The sequence below is a fragment of the Pipistrellus kuhlii genome, unplaced genomic scaffold (genome assembly GCF_014108245.1).
Source record: "Pipistrellus kuhlii isolate mPipKuh1 unplaced genomic scaffold, mPipKuh1.p scaffold_m20_p_16, whole genome shotgun sequence".
Lineage (NCBI taxonomy): Eukaryota > Metazoa > Chordata > Mammalia > Chiroptera > Vespertilionidae > Pipistrellus > Pipistrellus kuhlii.
Window position 1 is genome coordinate 28,145,877 of NW_023425471.1, and position 20,297 is coordinate 28,166,173.

Consider the following 20,297-nt stretch of genomic DNA (forward strand, 5'->3'; position numbering starts at 1 on the left):
AGAGCCCCATGCTTAGAAAGAACCCACATTTGGATTAATGTTCTGCTATTGCCATTTTGAAATTCATTTTTTTTAAATAAGGAGCCCTCATTTTCATTTTGGACTGAATTTTGTCAATTATGCAGCTGAGCCAGGGGAAGTAGAAAGGGTATTTTGGGTTTAGGAGGCATTCTGAGAGTGAGAGAACACACAATTTGGAGTTGATAGAAGTGGATTCAAATTCTAGTTATGCCACTAATTTTCTTTTTGTTATCAGACATTTTCTCTCATCCTTCATAGGCTCAATTTCTCAATTTCAGGATTCCCTCAGTAGCTCTGGGGAATGTCTTTGGTCCATAGGCAGAGGTGGGGCAGCCAGGAGCTTTTCGCTCTGACCCTCTGCAGCTCAGAGAGCCAGTATCTTTTGGAGTTGTCTGGTAGTTGGTGGGGGCATGGTGGTGGGGATTATTGCTGCACTAGCAGACCCTTTCACAACAGCACTGTTTTGTCATTTTGCACCCAGATTTCCGTTGGCTAACCTCAGCCTTATCTTCCTCATTTCTGTTTCCTCTTGAAGACACCAAGGGCTCTTCAAAACACATGATGTTCCTGCTCACAGCATAAAGCCCAGTTCTCTTTGGCCACTGCAGGTTGGTTCATCACCAGGGAACCTGTGCCTCATCTGAGACTAAAGCACCACTCCAGTAACAGGTATAGTATTCATTTTTTCCCCTCTTTGTTTGGATTCCCAAGCTAGAGCTATGTCCATGGCTACCAAAGATTGCTTAGACCTGCCCATCACATTCTCCTTAAACCTTCCTGAGGGATCTTGGGTTAAGGGTGGGGGAGAAGAAGGTTACCATTAGCCATCTATCCTGGAGCTTCAAATTTGAGAAGGGAGAATAATATGTTCTCCCCATATATGCTATTTAGGAGATAAACACATGGAAGTGAAATGTTTTCTGGAATCGGGAGTCAATATATTTGAGTAACAGTCCTGGTTGTGCCATTTACCCATTGTGTAGTTTTAAGCAAGTCCTTTCTCCATTATAAATTCATTTTTTTGCTTCTTCTGCAAAGAAGAGGAGAGGGAAGGATGAGTTAGATTTTGTCTAGAGACACTTTTAGTTTTTATACCTCTTATTTTGATGATTGTAAGTCCTCTGTTGAGAAAGGTCATGAAGGTGATGCTGAGTAAATATCTCTGGGTGAGGCTGAACTGTGACTGAAAGAAATCCAGATTGCTCCTAGTATGAGAAGGCCCATATCAGTCAGTTTCACGGAAGGTCCTGTTGCTTGGTGTGTTAGCATTTCCAGAGTAGAGCAGTGGACAAATGATGACATTTTATGTAGCATGATGAATCAAGAGAAGACCTTTGAAATTTCTCAATATTGTTTCATGTAAATTTCCACTTCTTCTCCCTATGAGTCTGGCCAGCCTTTCTCAACTGAACCTACTTTTCTTATATACACTCTATTGGAAAGGCATGCACTAGAAAATCAAGAGTGGAAATAATACTAATTTCAACTCACCCACCAACCCCTTCCATTAATATGGGGGCAATATGGTTTTTAAGACTCCTCAACTTCTAGTGTACTAAGAAGGAATCTTTACCTTATATCTTTTCCTTTTTGATAAAGTCAGAAAAGCTGTTCAGGAGGCTTTGGACACCTCCAGTTTATCCAGGTCTTCTTACTTGAGCTGTAGCCAATGAGGATGATGATAGATGTAATCACCAGCTGTGTCTCCTTTGCCATCCTGAATGCAAATTTTATTAGTCAGCTTCCTTGGCTGGCCTTTCTCTACTCATAGGTCCAAGGACTGAGCCAAGTGGACTAATTTTTAGGAGACTCTGGAAAGCTCATTGAACTTTCCTAACAACTCTGCCAGGTAAGTCTTCTTATCCCCATTTCCTGAGAATAAATCTGAGGCCCAAGAAAGACTTTATCAATACCATAACTGGCTAGTTGGTGCCCAAAGCACCAACTAGCCAGTTATGGTATTGATAGAATCCAAGATTGCCTGACTCTTTTCACTCTGCCATATCTGTTGACAATGATTTTGCTTTGGATACATTTCTGGATGGCTTGGGATGGATTGGGTTGGTAGAGAGAAAAATGAAGGAATGAGAAATACATTTAAAATTTTGAGGTTTGAAATCACTTCCAAGATCTTAAATTATAGGGGCATGTCATCCCCTTACCAACATGCATTCAATTAAGAGTTATAATAATAAAAACACTGATTCCTCCCCCCCACCCCGCTGAAAGACAAGTTTTCTGCCTTGGCCTCATGGGGCAGTTTTCTATTGTGCCATTTTTCATGACAATATTCAATATAGGCCAATAGATAAACTGCCATTGCTGGGAAAGAGATAAATTTGACACAAACATCTTGGAATATTTAACAACAGGATTAAGTGTTGCCAAGGGAATTCTCTCAGAAATTCCAGGCTTGACAATGCTCCTGGCAGCTTCCTTGTTTCCCCGATGGCTGTGGATTGAAAGATTCCAATGCCTTACTGCCAAGACCACTGCCTGTCACTTGGCTTCCTTGATGATGTATCTCCCTTTCCCCTGAGAGATAAGTATAGCAAAGAGGTAAGAGGATTGATGAAGAATGTAGGAAGGCACAATGGATTAATATATGACACAACTCCAAACTGTGAGCAACCTGTATGACCTTTAGCAACTTTCTACCCCAACACGAGCCTTCATTTCCTCATTTATAACAAGAGTAGCTGAGACTAGATGCTAGTTCTTTTATAGCTGCCATTTTTGAGTACCAATGGTACAAGGGCATATTATTAGGTAAGGCTGAGGTTATCAGAAATGTCTGTTTCATTTGTCTTGACCCTATTAAATCAATTGTCACTAGCCCTTGATTTCCTTCTGGCAGCACAACCACTATTGTCTTTGAGCATTTATTGTGTATCAGACAATGAGCTAAGAACTTTATGTACATTATCTCATTTCATTCTCTCTATAATTTATTAGGTACATACTATATTTATATTGATTTTTTGGGATGTGGAAAAAATGGAACAAAAAGAGATGAAATAATTTACTAAAGTTTTTCAGCTAATTAATGGCAGAGCCAAGATTTAAGCCTATGTTCAGCCTCAATGCTTAAGTTTATATCCACAATATTGTAAAACATTATCTGGGAAGTTTGTGAAGGAAAGGGTCCTGGTCCCTTCTTGAGGTTAGGAAGGTAGGATGATAATGAAATTGTTCTCTCTATGCTACATAGAGGATCCCACTAAAGCTTGGGACCTTTAAAATGCTGTAGTTATAAGACTTTGGCCTGAGGAATCCCCAGCTGAGCACTGGGGCCTCACCTGAAGTCTCAACTGGGTGCTGCCTACCTACCTTCGGAAATCCTCTTTTGATTAGGAGCCTTATGACTATTTTGCTCACTTCCTTTATTCTGGTGCTTTGGCTAGTCCATAGAGTTTTCCTGGAGGCCAGGGTGTGACTTTTCTCTCTCTCTCTCTCTCTCTCCATCTAGGACTACATCTCCAAAGAAGATTTCGCCTCCCCACTGAAGTCCCTGGCCCAGCTTCCTGCAGTGCCACGCTCCGTGTATTTGACAAGCTGAGTTGGACACTCCATGTGGTAGAGTGTCAGTTTGTCAAATACCCCAAGTGCGGCATGTGCCTAGCAACTCCAAGCCAGCGAAGTTGGAGTACAACAATTAGATGATCAGTGGGATAAAGAACACACAACAAATACCAATTAAGCTCTCACAAGTTGGTTTAGGTACCTTTGTGAGACTTTAAGCATTGTGTCTGAGGTTACCAGTGGAAAAGTCAGACAGCTCTGAGAGTCACAGGCCTGGGTGGTGTCTACATACATTGTGGGAACCTGAAGGGGGGAGGGTGGCAGGGTAGCCTTGAAAAGGTATCCAGGGTCCAGGGATGAAAGTGGTACTTGATTCATTATTTTTTCCCTTCACATCCCAGCAAGAAAACCAGAAGTCTCACACAACTATCATGGCAGGACTTAGAAGCCCATTTATCTGATAGTCAGTCTTAGCTCTAAATGCACTTTGACCTTACCTATCTCTCTCCTTTTCCTCGGGCTTTTTCTCCCGAGAACATGATCCCCATTTCTTTCTGCTTATTCAATTCCTTTCCATATTTCCTTGCCCAGGCAAAATCAAGTTTCTGCAGGGACTTTTGAAAAATAAACCTATACTTTTTCCCTTCATTCTCAAATCACTTCTTGCCTGAGTCCTTCTATGAACCCCTTTATCTCCTACTTCCCAATAACACTGCTTAAATCATTAATGATCTTTTTCAGAATAAATTTTTGAATCCCCCCACTTGGTTTATGACAAGACTGTATTTCCTTGATTGCTGTATCTCCATTCCATTTCTACCCCACAGGACTCTGGTTACAGAAAATACTCAATAAAGTTTTACTGATTGATCGATTTTCCACTAGTTCATTAGCTTTTGGCCTTTGGAACACATGCCACCTAGGCATTTTGTGAAGAGAAAAATCCAAGTGTTGTCACCACAATGCTATAGGACATGCAAGGTATAGCTAACATAAATGGGGTTTCTTTCTGATATATTGGGTCAAGGGCTACAGGAGTATATTTTTTAAAAGTTGGTTTAGAGGGCAAACATGTCTTTCAATTAGTTGGTAACACAAAGTTATACAGGTGACTTGTTTCAGGATATTATAAAGCCTTTAATATTCTAATATTGCACTGGAAATTTCCAAGAGGGAGCTATAGAATGAAGCATTTCCCATACCTGATTGTGCTGATTTTTGTTTGTTTGTTTGTTTGTTTGTTTTTGTTTTGCCTGTGGACCATCTCCTGGGTCTACTATTCTATCCCATGGAACAAAACCTGGGAATCTGCCCTAGAAGAACTTTGTACTTTCCCTCTCTTCAGGAGATCTCCTCTTTTTACTTCTCTGCTTTCCCATGACCAGCCATCTACCTAAGATAGATCCTATGTTATCATCCCATTTATGTTTAGCCTTATCTCGCAGCTTTGGGGTAGCCCTATATCAAAGACTCTTTTACTGGCTGTGGAGAAGAATGTTCAGTTTGGGAGCACAGATGATCTCCAGAAGTTTCTCTACTACAATGAATATATTCTCCTAGCAGTTCACAGACCTGAATCTGCTCTCTGTTCTACGACTGACTTGATGTGTTTGACTTTAGACAAGTCACTTTCTTTTTGGACTTCATTTTCTTATCTGTATTATGGGAAACTTAGAATCAATCATCTTTAAGCTCTCCAATACAAGAGACTCTGAGATATCCTTGGGGGTGCATTGGAGGGAGTGGTGCCTGGATCTGGGGCTCCTTTTACCATGGCACATGCAACAAAGATTCTCTTCTCAACCTCAGTAATTCATTTCTCTAAAGATAGTAGCAATAAATAATGACTGTTTTCAAAAGCTGTGAGGGTCTGGACACAGAGATGTTTAACGAAGGAAGCTGAGGTTTCCACTGGGGTGGGGGGGTGTTTCAGAGGATTGTAAACATGATGTGGAAGAAAAGGTTGCTCCTTTCATGAGCATCTGGAGATGACAAAAACGCTCAAGTTTTTACCATGGACTTGGCAGGTTAGTGGTGGTAAAGTGGAGGACTTCTCCTTGTTCACTTTTGTGTACTATTTTGACTTCTATACTCATCCCAAAGGAGAACTCCTGTTGAAACCTGAGCTGACCTTGACATTGCATTGGAAACAAGTGGCAACATGTCAGGTTCCATGGATAATGGATAAGTTGATTTAACATGAATTACATGAGAGAGGGAAAGCAGTATTGACCTGTCCCAGAGCAGGTCCTCACAGAGGAGACTGAAATTTTTTAAAAATTATCTTTATTGTTGAAAGTTGTACAGATGTCCCCTCTTTTCCCCATTTTGGCCCCTTCTACCCTACTCCAGCCCCTACCAGGCCTTCACCCAACTATTGTCTGTGTCTATTGGTTATGCATACATGCATATAAGTTCTTTCATTGATCTCCCCCCCTGCCCTTTTCCTCTGAGGATCCTCAGACTATTTCATGCTTCCATGTCTTGGAATCTATTTCATTCATCAGTTTATTTTGTTCATTAGATTCCACATATAAGTGAGATCATGTGATACTTGTCTTCTCTGATTGGCTTGCTTTGCTTAGCATAATAATCTCCAGATCCCCCCATGCTGTCCAGAGGAGACTGATTTAAAGGTATGCATGTGCGCACAAGTACACACACACACACACACACACACACACACACACGCACACACACACACATTCTTATTCCCCACTCCTATTTGAGGAGAAATACTTCTTTGCTCTGAGCCTCACTCCACATTGTAAGAAGGGACCAGGAGCTAGGGTTGAAGAACACAACTATTCAAAAAATTTTAGGATTACAGGAGATGAAAAACTTGAGAGTGGTGCATCCATACTTTGGAAAGAAGGATAACCCTTTATCTCTATGTTCATAGAATAAAGTTCCTTTTGAAACATCTTGGCAGAACGTGTTACTTGTTAGATCAAGGAATAAGGGAAGGGTGAGTTAAGAAGTGCTTTGAGAACCCCATCTGTGAGGAGGCAGCACAAAACCAAATACTGCATGCTAGCCTGTTCTCTGAATGAAAACTGAAGAGATGGGGAGGGGCCAGCCTGAGGAGAAGATGGGCAAGACTATACAATATGGTGAGAAGCTTGGAGACTATGGAGAATGGTGGCCAATGGGATTTTCCTAAAAACCAACCTGGCTGAGTGATTTAATCTTCTCTTTTAACTAACTGGGTTACTCAAGTAGGTAATATATTCCTCCCTCAACCTATCTATACTTCCCATTTAGCATTAAAAAAAGGTCTGCTGTATGCAAAAAAAAAAGGAAGGGGGAGGGGACTCCTTTTTTCAGGTTTTTAATTGACATGGGAAGAGTCATCCAGATGAAACTGGCAGGACAATTGGGAAGGGGATAATGGAAGGCAGATGAGTACTATTTTACCAAAGAATTATTGTGTTCTAGCTGGGACCACCTCTGAAGTCTGATAAGAGTGGCATGAATGGGAAGGAAGAAAATAAAAACAAAAGGTACTATTGGGGCTCTCAGAGCCCCAACCATATCAACTGGTCTCATTTTAATCATTCTCAGTAGGTCCTTGAAAGAAGACCAATACAACTAAGGTTGTTATTATGATTAGATATTTATTAAGCACCAAAAGAATATCAGAGTAATAGACTTGCAGCGTAAGAGCAGAACTGAACCCTGGCATGTTATATGACAATCACAATTAAAAACAATTATGGCCTGGGGGAAAAATAAGTGATTATGAACATAACTGATCTCCTGAGCTGGCAGAGCTGAGCCTCTCTCTGGTCTTACAGTGACAAGAGGCCAAAGTTAATTGGTGTCTTAGTGCTATGGGAACTTCCCTCTGGTGCTTGGAGAGAAGCAGCAAAAGCCCCAGGCAGAGATACTGGAAAGGCTCAGAGCCCAACTCAGAAACAGGATTGCATGTGTGCACATGACAACTTCTTAGGGCTTACGCAAAGCCAGTCATACTTAGAAATATGAATGTTGGCAGATAAGACATGCTGGGATAGCCAGGAAGATAAGGGGACCATGCAGAAAGCAGGGGTTAAAAGATAATCATGTCAGCAAACTAGTAGGGCAGTTTTAGCAGACACTCTTGCCCTTGATGGTCAGGAGCTCATAATCCCGGGGAACTGTGTGCAGCAGATGAGTGTAGTCATCATTTATCTCGGCGATGATCTGGTACTCCTGGTCCAGACAGGGTTCATCAGAGTAGTCATTGCCTGGAGTCCGGGTAGCTGGCTCTTCGCTGGAGAGGCCACTTTCGCAGATGGCCAACCTCATGGTTTCGCCAGAGTTGCTGGTCTCCCTGGCACGCACCCTATGGCCCAAGAGCCCACAACCCATAAGAAAGAACTTGAGGCTGGGACCCTGGTTTCCAACCCTTCTGCCCTAATCCTTGTCATCAAGAGATTCTGGGAACAGAGTGCTGGTGGACCTGAATTATCCTATGTGTTTGGTGGGTCACAACAGAGCATCAGGAGGTGCTTCAGAAAGGGAAAACTCTGTGCCCTGACTCTGAAGACTTTTGGGCTTAGGATTGTGTCTTTGACAAACCCACTTTCTGCTATAACAGTGACCTACATAATTGAGGGTAAGGAAAGAGTTAGAAGATAGAAGAGGAGAGGCTATCTTACCTGGACACTTCATAGACGTGCTCTAGAAAAGAAGGATAAATCAGGTCAGAATTCTCCAGGGACTATAAATAAGGGCCAAGTATAGACCTTGAGTACCAGTTAAAAGGTGATGGAAGAGGAGACATAGAGGAGGACCTCAATAAGTTCAGCTTTCCAATAACTGGGAGGTATGGGGAAGGTGAGTTGTAACACAGGGATGTATGTCTTGGCCACTATGTTAATGCTGCAATGAACATAGGAGTGCATATATCTTTGTGAATACATGATTTTGAGTTTTTAGGGTATATACCCAGGAGAGGGATTGTTAGGTTGTATGGTTGCTCTATTGTCAACTTTTTGAGGCATCACCAGACTGCTTTTCATAGTGGTTATACCAGTTTAATTCCCACCAGCAGTGGATGAGGGTTTCCTTTTTCCACAACTTCTCCAATGCTTGTTATTGCTTCTCTGGTTGAAAATGGCCACTCTAGCAAGTGTGAAGTGGTATCTCAGTGTAGTTTTGATTTCCATTTCCCTAATTGCCAGTGAAGTTGAACATCTTTTCATATATCTATTGGTTGTTCATATGGAAACAACCAGTGTCCTACAATAGAGGAGTGAATAAAAAAGATGTGGTACATATACACAATGGAATACTACTCAGCCATAAGAAAGGATGAAATAGCACTATCGATATTTGCAGCAACATGGATGGACCTTGAGAACATTATGCTAAGTGAAATAAGTCAGTCAAAAAAGTTAAGAACCATATTAACTCATATGTGGTATATAAAACTTAAACTTATGAATACAAAGAGTAGTGTGGTGGTTGCCAGAGAGAAGGGGTTTATAATATATGATGACAGGAGAAGATCTGACTTTGGGTGGTGGGCCCATGATGTGATATACGGATCTTGTAACAAAGAAACCCACATCTGAAACCTATGTGTTCATATTAACCAATATTATCTTAATAAATTTAATTTAAAAAACACACACACAGGAATGTAGAATTCTTAGGGAAAGGAAGAGGAAACACAATTGGTAACTGTCCTCTTTGGCATACTCTGACACAGGACATTGGGTTGGAGCAGTTATTTAGTGTGATGGGGAGAGGTACACTGGAACTGAATTCACTTCACACTCAGGAATCTTGCTGAAGATCCCTAGGGAGTCCTTGCGGGAAACTTGTCAGCCTGACCAGAGCCTAGACAAAAGGGGCTGAATTAGTCTGTTGTCAAGAACCATGGCTTAACTTAAGCCATTCCTAAAGACACTCACCCTTACCCTGCACCCAGCAAGGGTCCTGAGATAAGTCACTATTGTCCCTTAGGAGGAACATCTATATTCCATGCTGGTTAAAAGGCTCTATAGCCTGGTACAAAGATGAATGTCTCTTGGTACTGTCCTCTAGGGGCATATAATCTTTCAGGGATGCAATCTGGAATGCATGTATTACATCACAACAAATTTAGAGTGGCATGCTGAAGACCGCCTTTTGTCATTTGATAGAGCCTTGTATTTCCATGCCTTACCTCCTCTATTGGCCAGATAGCTTTCTTTACTTCAGAAATTGTGTCTATTGCATTTTTATATGCTCAGCACCTGGCACATATTAGGTACCCAGTAACTACATGTTGAATCTAATGGATACCCCAAGATCATCTCCCTTATAAAGAGGTAAAAATCAGGGATTTGGGAAAGGCAATCCAGGAAGGGAAAAATGCATAAATGTGTGAAGTGTATAGCCTAGTTGCTGTTTGAATTCAGTGACTGGAAGTTAACCTTGGTGTAAGGGAGTGGTGGGAATAGAGAAGGTGAGCTACAGTTATATTACAGAAGACTTTTTAATGAAATGCTACATTTTGACTTCTATTCCCTGGGCCACAAGGTTTTTGTAAGGGAAAATATCTGATATGGTTATAGTTTCTAACCAGTCTCATTGAGACTATGAATTAATATTTTACTTTCAGTACTCCTGGGATTTGTGGCCACTTGAGATATCTCCACTTCCAAATTTAGTCTCATGGTTTATAGCCGTGCTAACTGGCCAAGACCAAAGCTGATACTTAATATTCAGAAAATGGAGATATTCAAAGCTCCCTTCCCTTCTTTGATTGGAGAGAACCAGGTGGAAACCAGGCTATTTGGGATTTGGAACTGCTACAGTGAAATAGACACACTAATGGAAGGTAAAACCGCTAGTGCAGCAGGTATTGAGGTGTAGCTAAATTGTACTTATAAATTAACATCTAAATAATCTTTTCCCATCTCTGTTGGCTCACAGTTGTAAAATTCCCCTGACAACTGCACCTTAATCATGTCACCTGGGATTTGTGGCCAGTTATGGTTAATTAGCAGGGTCTTTCAGAAGAAGGTGGTACTACAGCCAGGCCTTGCAGAATGTAAAAAATTTGGAAAGGGGTAGTATTTCAGGAAGAAGGAACTATATGAGTAAAGGTATAAAGGCTTAAAAATAACTTAGTGAGGTGGGACTCAAAAGAACTGTTGTCCCAGAAATAAGCTCACTACAGACTCATTCATTTGCCTCTCAGCATAATCGTTATGGCTTGTCTCATTTTCAGGTCTTGTAAGTGTATTTCTTGTATCACATGATCTCATTCATCTAGGGGAAATAATGAACGGCACAAACTGATTAACAAAAACAGAACCAGAGACAGGGAAGCATCTATCAGATTATTAAACCTCAGAGGGAAGGTAGGGCAGGGTGGGGGAAAGGAGGAGAGATCAGCCAAAGGATTTGTATACATGCATATAAGCCTAGCCAATGGACATGGACAACTGGGGGTGGGCATACATGGGGTGGAATTTGGGATGGGAATGGGGGGGGACAATTATGTGATACTTTAATCAATAAAGAAATTTTAAAAAAAGAAAATGTATGTATCTAAGCAATGGGAAAATACAGGGAAAAGGGAAAGTTAGTGACAGGTTAAGGAATTTGGACTTTCTTCTCTAGGCCTTGCAAATGCACTAAAAGACACCAAATATTTTAAAGCAAAGGGGTGATATGATTATCAATTAATTATAATCTTTAGCTTTTTTCTTTATTTGTGCACTTTGTGTTAACTCGGATCTTTTAAAAACATGCTGCCTTTATACTATTAAAGTGATAATTTAAAATATTTTATGCAATATTCCAGACAAAATTAATATAGTCAATCCAGTGAAATATTTTGCCAAATTATTAGACTTCATCTCTTTACATTTCAATTGGTTGTTTTGGTACTGTGTAAAACTCAACCTAACTGTAATATTGATGATTTCTCAAGGTAATTGTAACCTTGAATTTATGTTCTAAAACAAAGAACTTTAATGAAGTAAAGACAAAAGGGATAAAATAATTCATTGTCACTTGTAAGTAAGCTCTTTTATTGTATTGAACTCCAGGCTTTGACTCCATGACTTTTATTGCTATGTATCATTATTGATAAACTCCATGCTTCTATATTAAATCCCCTAGATAAATTGTAAGCAAGGTGAGGCCAAAGATTGTGACTTCTCCTTCTCTTTTATCATCATTAGACAACCCATTTCAGAGAAAGCTGTATTAGCCAGGATACCAAAGATTTGTAAATTAGTTTTTGTAAGTTGTATTATTACTGTTAGCTTGCATGTCTGACTTTATTTACCTCTACCCTCACTCTTAAAACAGGCTGGAAACTCTTTGAGGTGCCTAACATAGTGCCAGAATTTAAACTCAACTATACTGCCAAAATGAATGAATGACTAAGAGTCACCGAGTCATACACATCACTCACCTTGCTGGGATGTCTTCCGGAAGAGCATTATATAAGTCATGATGAAGACAACTATACAGCACAGGACAATGATGAGAATTATGGCAAAGATAGGCAGGCCCTCTCCTAGAAGGCAAAATAAGATCAAGTGGTATCTCGTTAAAAATTTGTACAGAAACAGAGACCAAAATAATCAGCCCACACCTATTTATTTTCCATTTTCCATCTTCTAAATTTCTTAGCTAGTCATAAAGACAAACAAAATCCCAGGCCCATGACAAAGACTTGAGAGGCTAGATAACCCAAGTATAAACAAGTTCTTCAAAACCCACTGATTGATGGCTTGATAGGTCTGAGCCATGTTTTCCATTTGGTCAAGACATGAGGTTTTCACCTCCTCTTAAAGAGGAGAAAGTAGTATACTGACTTACCAGCTTCACAAAAAATGCTACCTTATTGAGATTCTTGTCATTTAATTCTGACCACAAAAAAAATTTTTTTTCACTCTCTGGCCAAGAATTCAGGTTTCTTTTTCCTCACACATATTTCCACTGAGTCCCCTGGGTTACCTATTCCAATCATGTATACTCACTGAAGGAAACAAATAGATTTGGCTTTAGGTTCTGGATCTGTTACTTATTTGCTGTATTGATGGTGGTAATAAGAAATATTGATCCTCCAAAGATGTTCACATCCAAATCCCCAGAATCAATATGTTAGTTTATGTTGTAAGGGGGAGTTAAGGTTGCAGATTGATTTAAGGTTGCTAATTAGTTGTTATTAAGATGAAAATATAGCCGAAACCGGTTTGGCTCAGTAGTAGAGCGTCGGTCTGCGGACTAAAAGGTCCCAGGTTTGATTCCGGTCAGGGGCATGTACGTTGGTTGCGGGCACAACCCCGGTAGGGGGTGTGCAAGAGGCAGCTGGTCGGTGTTTCTTTCTCATGGATGTTTCTAGCTCTCTATCTCTCTCCCTTCCTCTCGTAAAAAATCAATAAAATATATTTTTAAAAAAGATGAAAATATAATCTTGAATTATCTATGTGGGCTAAATGTAATCACAAGGGTTTTATAAAAGTGAAAGTAAAATAAGAGTCAGAGAAATTTAAGGAAGCAACATTGCTGGTTTTGAAAATGGTGTGAGGGAACCAAAAGCCAAAGAATATGGGTAGCCTTTAGAAGCTGGACAAGGCAAAGAAACTGATTCTCCCCCAAAGTCTCCAGAAAGAACACAGCTCTACTGACATCTTAAGTTTAGCTAACTGTATCAAACTTCTGCTCTCCATAATTGTAGGATAATATATTTGTATTATTTTAAAGCACCAATTTTGGGGTAATTTTTACAGCAGTCATAGAAAAGTAAATATAGTGAGTTTAGTAAAATTATTGCTAGGTCTTGATTTCCCTATAATTTCAATGAAAAGATTGGATGATGTCTAGTATACTGCAGCTACAATATTCTGAATCTAGATTCGATTCTGGTCAAGGACATGTACCTTGGTTGCGGGCATATCCCCAGTAGGGGGTGTGTAGGAGGCAGCTGATAGATGTTTCTCTCTCATCTATGTTTCTAACTCTCTATCTCTCTCATTTCCTCTCTGTAAAAAATTAATAAAATATTTTTAAACAAACAGGTTTGGGCTATGTCCAGAGACATCTAAGAAACTCTGCAACCAGGAGTGAAAAAGTACAGGAGTATTAAAAAGTCCACCATCAATTATAGGCAGCCAGAGGATGATGTCAGGAATAATAATCATCAAACTATTTAGCACCAATCAATAAAAACAGATGCTTACTATAGAACTAAAGTTTTAGAAGTCCCCTGCAATACTAGGCATCAACATTTTTGTTGAAGAACTCTGAGGTGGTCTGGAGAGTTCTGAGAAACAGAGTAGGGCATCCCAGGTGATAATGGGAAGCTCAGTATTAAAGGGAGCAACAAATCATTAATTAGTATAAAATTATTTTATTATTTTAACAATCAATTAAGTCATACTATGCACAAGAACTCACTATAATCTCCAGGCGAAACACAAAAGAGTTTCTCATTGGGATTTGGATCTCTGAAATCACGATTCAGAGATTCTTGAAACTTAGGAGGAATCAAAAGTCATTTGCAAGCTGCTTAGTGAACCCTGGTGAAAAGCTCCCATTACCTTTATCCGACTCAATGCTCATCTCTAGAAGATCTGGCTGAGGTCATGGATCCATTTCTATTCTTGATTAAAATTTTTGTTAAGTATATTAAAAATGAATCAGCTAATAACTCATCTACCAATTTCCTTAACCCCATCTGACTGTTCATCTCTGGATATAACTCTCACCCTCTTCATTCAACCTACCTTCCTCATCTCTAGGGTCTTCAATCATTATCTGAACCAAAGCATTGGTAGCAGAGTTGAATGACATAGAATAATGTATATTGTGAAAAATGTTAGTTGCAAAGTTTAAAGCCAAAAAGGAAAGGTAGAAGTTGTGACATTGCTCTTACTTGGTCCAGCATTGCTCTCCCCAAGGTGGTGATGCACTTCAGTGGTCCAGCTCCAGGATGAGTTCACTGTGGGCATTACTATGACAACAGGGCATTAGGGTAAGAGGGCCTTCTTCTGACCAGGAGCTTGGATGTAGAGACCAACTGCCAAGTTTGGGATTCTTCTCTGGACATCAGTGCTGAACTTTCCAGAATTTCTGACCATATCATTGACCACTAGTACTATGAGGTGAATTACCTTAGTTTATTACTGTTGGTAGTGGGAAGAAGGCCCAAAGAGAAAAAGCAACTTATTCAAAATCACACAGCAAGTGAGATTAGGAGTAGAATAGAAGTAATCAGTTTTCCTTTTTCTCTTGATATTATTCTAACTCTCTTCTTTTTGCTTCAAGAGTTTTCACAAACATATATATATATATATATATATATATATATATATATATATATATATATATATATATCCATGGTTCCACTTCTTTAGAATCCTTAAATTCTTCTTATTTTTATTTAAATTACATTATTACCTTGTTCTCTTCCTATCTTTCCTTTATTTCAATTACATTATTACCCAGTGACATCTTATTAGCCCGTCTAATGGCACAGGGCCTTGTCCCTTGGCGATCATGACACTATTTCAGATCTCTATTAGTGCAAAATAACCGTATTAAAACTTACTTTCTGAAGAGAATTGCATGGTTGTAGGTGCCTCAGTCATGGTTTTGTTTGGCTTTGAGGAGTCTGCAAAAAAAAAGGGGGGGGGGGCCTCAGTCAACGTTCCTGATAGTCTTGAGTTAACAGTTTAATGACCTAGGAAAATTGGGATTTAAGTAAAGGTCAGTTATATTAATACTTGGACCTGTCTTAATACTTCTCTAATGATGATGGAAAGTTGTATGTTACCTGTTTACACTTAAAATCATTCTAAGGCAGAATTATTAACCCCAAGTTCATAGACACACACACACACACACACACACACACAAAAAAAGTATAGGTAGAGTCCATAGTGTCTTTCAACTTGTATGGAAAAACATTTTTTACTCACTTTGAACAAACATTTTGCTGTTAATTCTCTTGAGAGAAATTTAGGAAATATCACAAAGAAGGTAGCTCTGGGTGATATCAGTGGAAATAGTAGAGTAATGACTTTTGACTATTCACCTATTCACAAAAACAATAAAATAACACAATTTTTTATCATCTTATTTTTTCAGAATTTGAGATATTAACCAATGGTTTGCATCAACCTAGGGAGCATTTATGGAAGAAAAATACCCCAGTCTTTATAAAAACTTGCACAGTTCATGGTATTCTAACTTAATCCAGCCACATTACCTCACAACAGTCCAGTACTAGCCTTGAAATTAAACCCAATTTTAGGTGCTGAAGTAAACATAACATTTAATTCCAAATAAAATTGTTGTTATTTGACTTGTGTTTCACTTTCCTGAAAGACCTGATTCAAAAGGCTTACGCAACATAACTCAACATAATAAAAGCCATATATGACAAACCCACCGCCAACATCATACTCAATGGACAAAAACTAAAACCATTTCTCCTAAGAACAGGAACAAGAGAGGGATGCACACTCTCATCACTCCTGTTCAACATAGTACTGGAAGTACTAGCCATTGTGATAAGACAAGAAGAAGAAATAAAAGACATCCAAATTGGAAAAAAAGGAAAACTGTCCTTATTCACAGATGACATGATACTGTACATAGGAAACCTTAAAGACTCCATCAAAATATTATTAGACTTAATAAATGAATTCGGCAATGTAGCAGGATACAAAATTAACACCAAGAAACATATGGCATTTCAATACATCAATAATGAACTTACAAAAAGAGAGACTAAAAAAGCAATCCCATTTACCATTGCACCAAAAAAAAATTAAGATATTTAGGAATAAACTTAACTAAGGAAGTAAAAGACCTATACGTGGAAAACTATAGGACACTGAAAAAAAGGAGATAGAGGAAGACATAAACAGTTAGGGGTGACCAGACCTGCAAAGGAGGGCAGTTAGGGGTGATCAGGCCTGCAGAGGAGGACAGTTAAAGGCAAATAGGCTGGCAGGGGAGCAGTTAGGCATCAATCAGGCTGGCAGGGGAGTGGTTAGGGGGTGATCAGGCTGGCAGACAGAAGCAGTGAGGGGCAATCAGGAAGGCAGGCAGGCAAGCAGTTGGTAGCCAGAGTCCTGGATTGTGTGAGGGATGTCCGACTGCCCGTTTAATGTAATTTGTTACAATAATAGCATAAGAAGAGGAAGACTATAGCTATACAGAAACACAAACTTTATAAATTATTGAAATTAAATTGGTATAATCCAAAATAGATTAAAGTAAATTAATAATTAATAGTAGTCCTTAGGGCAGCCACCAAGAAAATAACTAAAAATATATGGTATGAGAAACAAAAAGGAAATTGCAAGGTACACTAGAAAATATATATTTAACACCAAAGACAGCAATAAAGAAAAAAAATAGAGGAATAATAAAGACAAGATATAAAAATTAACTAATTTCAAACAAATCTTACCTTATTAGCATTTACATTAAATGTAAATAGATTAAATTATTAAATTTAAAAACAGAGACTGGGAAAATAATTAAGAGAACATAAATTATTATTTTTTCCCCCCAAATGATTTTCCTCTGTTTTGAAACCATGTATGTTTTTCATGGGTATCTTTCAATTAGTATTTTAGATGAAAGTTAATTTTCTAAAGTACAAATTTTTTAGAAGTAATTTACTTGCAGGATATTTTTCCTTACATGATATTTTCCCACTATCACCCCCTTTTTTAATTTAAATATTAGGAGGCTTTTGGACGTTTTATAATATAGTCTTAATAGCTTTTACATTTTTTATATATTTTTATTGATTTTTTACAGAGAGGAAGGGAGAGGGAGAGAGAGTTAGAAACGTCGATGAGAGAGAAACATCAATCAGCTGCCTCTTGCACACCCCCTACCGGGGATGTGCCCGCAACCAAGGTACATGCCCTTGATCGGAATCTGGGACCTTTCAGTCCGCAGACCAACGCTCTACCACTGAGCCAAACCGGTTTTAGCAGCTTTTACATTTTAATTATTTGCTCTAAAATATGACTGCTTTAAGTTCATTACATGTTATGCAATTTTACCATGAGATGAACTGCCAAGTCAAATTTATAGAAAATATCCTTTTATTAACTTTTGGTTGAGAATATGTTTGTATATTTTCAGAAAACAACTCCAAGACCATGTGGATTCCTACAACAGAGGAATTGACAGGAGTGCCCCAGCCATGAAGACAAAAGAGAATCAGTCCAGAGATGGCAGATGCTGAGAATGCCTTACTATACTAGCAGACAGCAGCTGTGCATCGCTGAAGGATGCCCAGCACTAAACCAGAGACTGTCGGACCTACATCAACACCATTTGTCAACCAACCAGATCTGAAATACTATGGCTGACACATAAGGAACTGCTTGACATTGAAATTGGGACTCCAGAGAACTATTGGCCCAGAAAGGAACTCACTACAGATTGATTCATTTGCCTCTCAGCACAACCATTATGCCTTGTTTCAGTTTTGGTCCTTATAAGGGAATTCCTTATATCACATGATGTAACACATCTAGGGGAAATAATGAGCAACATAAATTGATAAACAGCCAAAACCGGTTTGGCTCAGTGGATAGAGCGTCGGCCTGTGGACTGAAAGGTCCCAGGTTCGATTCCGGTCAAGGGCACGTACCTTGGTTGCGGGCACATACCCAGTGGGGGTGTGTGCAAGAGACAACTGGTTGATGACTCTCATTGACGTTTCTAACTCTCTATCTCTCTTAATTCCTCTCTGTGTAAAATCAATAAAATATATATTTTTAAATAAATTGATAAACAGAAACAGACCTGGAGACAGAGAAGCAGTGATCAGACTGACAAACCTCAGAGGGAAGGTAGGAGAGAGTGGGGGCAAAAGGGAGAGATCAACCAAAGGACTTGTGTGCATGCATATAAGCCTAATCAGTGATCATGGACAACAGGGGGTGGGCATACATCGGGAGGAGTTTGGGATGGGAATGGGGGGATGAGGACAATTATGTGATACCATAATCAATAAGGAAATTTTAAAAAATAATAATAATATAAATAAATAAATAGAAATAAAAGAACATAAATTATATGCCATGTATATTTAGGATTTAAAAATGCAAATGGATTGAAAATAAAGGATGGAAATAACAAGTGTTGTAGAGGTTGTGGGAAAAAAGGGAACCCTTATTCATTACTATTGGGAATATAGACTGGTGTAATAACTATGGAAAGCGGTCTTTCAATTCCTCAAAAATATTAATAATAGAGCTACCATATGATCTAGCAATCCAACTACTGGGTGTATACCTAAAAAAAATCAAAAACTATAAATCATGTATTTTCAAAGACATATGCACTCTATGTTCTTTGCAGAATTGTTTTCAGTGGCCAAGACTAGAAATAAGCAGTGCTCCATTGTAGAGAGCACCTGGAAAGTCACATAAGAATTTCTTTAATTATTGTCAGCTGAATCCAGTGGTGTTGACAGAGACATGTCCTGGAAACACACCTTGCCAGAGGCAGGTGTGTTATTAGCCTGACCTTCAGCTCAGGTGCCAGGTGGTGGGTTTCATTATCTAAATCCAGCCAAGCACTAGGAACAAACACGATTATCTGGGCCTACCCAGAAGTGATGATTACAAAGAAGCCACAGAATGCACATAATCTCCTTTGTCTTGGGCTTTAGTAAAACTTTCTGGCATTTTGCTGTATAAAATAAACACACTGTATCAGCTCTGGGTAATGAGCTGTCCATCAGAGGACAGCTGTCCCACCCAGCTCCAGCTTTTTCATTCTATCTCTGTGTCTCTTTCTTTCAATTTCTCAATCCTCAGCAGCCCCTACTCAGGAACTGGATCGCTCTCTAGCTGTGCTGGATGCGGAAAAGAGAGAACTATGTATATCCCATAATAGAGGACTGGATAAAGAAGATGTAATAATACATATACATAATGGGTTACTACACATCCATAAGAAAGAATTAAATAGCACCATTTGCAACAACATGGATGGACCTTGAGAATATTATGCTAAATGAAATAAGACAGTCAGAAAAAGCCCATATGTGCAATATAAAACTGAAATTCATAAACACAAAAAGCAGTGTGGTGGTTGCCAGAGAGAAGGAAGTGGGGTAAGAAGAGGGTCCTAATATAAGGAGACAGGAGAAGATTTGACTTTAGGTGGTGGGCACATGGTGCAAACCACAACTACTGAGAAAACCAAAGGAGCAGAGAGAGCAATAAGGTCATAGAGGCTATCATATATTGAGGCTTGGTACAGAGTCAGGAGCATGAGGTAGTGCAAAAGGTTCCAGCATTTCATAGCTCATCAGTTGCAGACAAAACATTTTTCAGATACAGGTACCTGACCATCATTTCTCTGTGGCCCACCCGACAGTAAAATACTCATGAAAACAATGGGGAAAACAAAACAAAACAAAACAAACTTTTAAGCCTAAGTGTTCTGTACTTATTGCAATTAAAACCTCTGGAGAGAAAAAAGACACAGGATGCACAATGCTCCCTTGCTTTTGTTCCCATCCCCACCATTGCAGAGCAACCTGGTAGAAGCAGCTGTGTGAATTCTGACAGAGCGAGTCACTTAAAAAAGTCTGGCTACAAAAAGGTTGCACCAGGAACATACAGGAGGCAAACTAATCCACTAAGTGGTGCCTTGAGACCTAGGTAACTGGGTTGTAAAACGGATCCCCATCTCCTCGGTAATGTGGAGTGGTTTCCAGAGCAGAGGAGACACCATTCCACAGAGATCCCAGAAGCCTTAGCAGTACA

The 20,297-nt window shown here is 39.3% G+C and overlaps 1 protein-coding gene and 1 long non-coding RNA gene across 4 annotated transcripts in view; one reads left to right on the top strand and one right to left on the bottom strand.

Moving 5' to 3' along the window:
* The first annotated feature begins 497 nt into the window (after positions 1-497).
* Positions 498-4,414, top strand: LOC118719771. 2 transcript variants are annotated; one of them, XR_004988261.2, is made up of 3 exons: positions 498-690; positions 1,793-2,790; positions 3,491-4,414. It is a non-coding gene; the product is annotated as an uncharacterized LOC118719771 (long non-coding RNA). The 2 variants fall into 2 exon arrangements; XR_006741789.1 differs by lacking the exon at positions 3,491-4,414 and having other exon boundaries at positions 516-690; positions 1,793-1,870; positions 2,454-3,476.
* Positions 4,415-7,144: 2,730 nt separating this feature from the next.
* Positions 7,145-20,297, bottom strand: part of VSIG4 (V-set and immunoglobulin domain containing 4) — a 36,427-nt gene continuing 23,274 nt past the window's right edge. The window contains exons 4-8 of one of the 2 annotated variants that reach the window (XM_045582385.1): positions 15,092-15,154; positions 14,417-14,494; positions 11,948-12,052; positions 8,187-8,208; positions 7,145-7,888 (exon numbers count right to left, since the gene is read on the bottom strand). In XM_045582385.1, coding sequence (XP_045438341.1) covers positions 7,633-7,888; positions 8,187-8,208; positions 11,948-12,052; positions 14,417-14,494; positions 15,092-15,154 — 524 coding nt within the window. In that variant the 3' untranslated portion in view covers positions 7,145-7,632. The remainder of the gene's footprint in view (positions 7,889-8,186; positions 8,209-11,947; positions 12,053-14,416; positions 14,495-15,091; positions 15,155-20,297) is intronic. The other variant, XM_036439923.2, reaches the window with a different exon arrangement.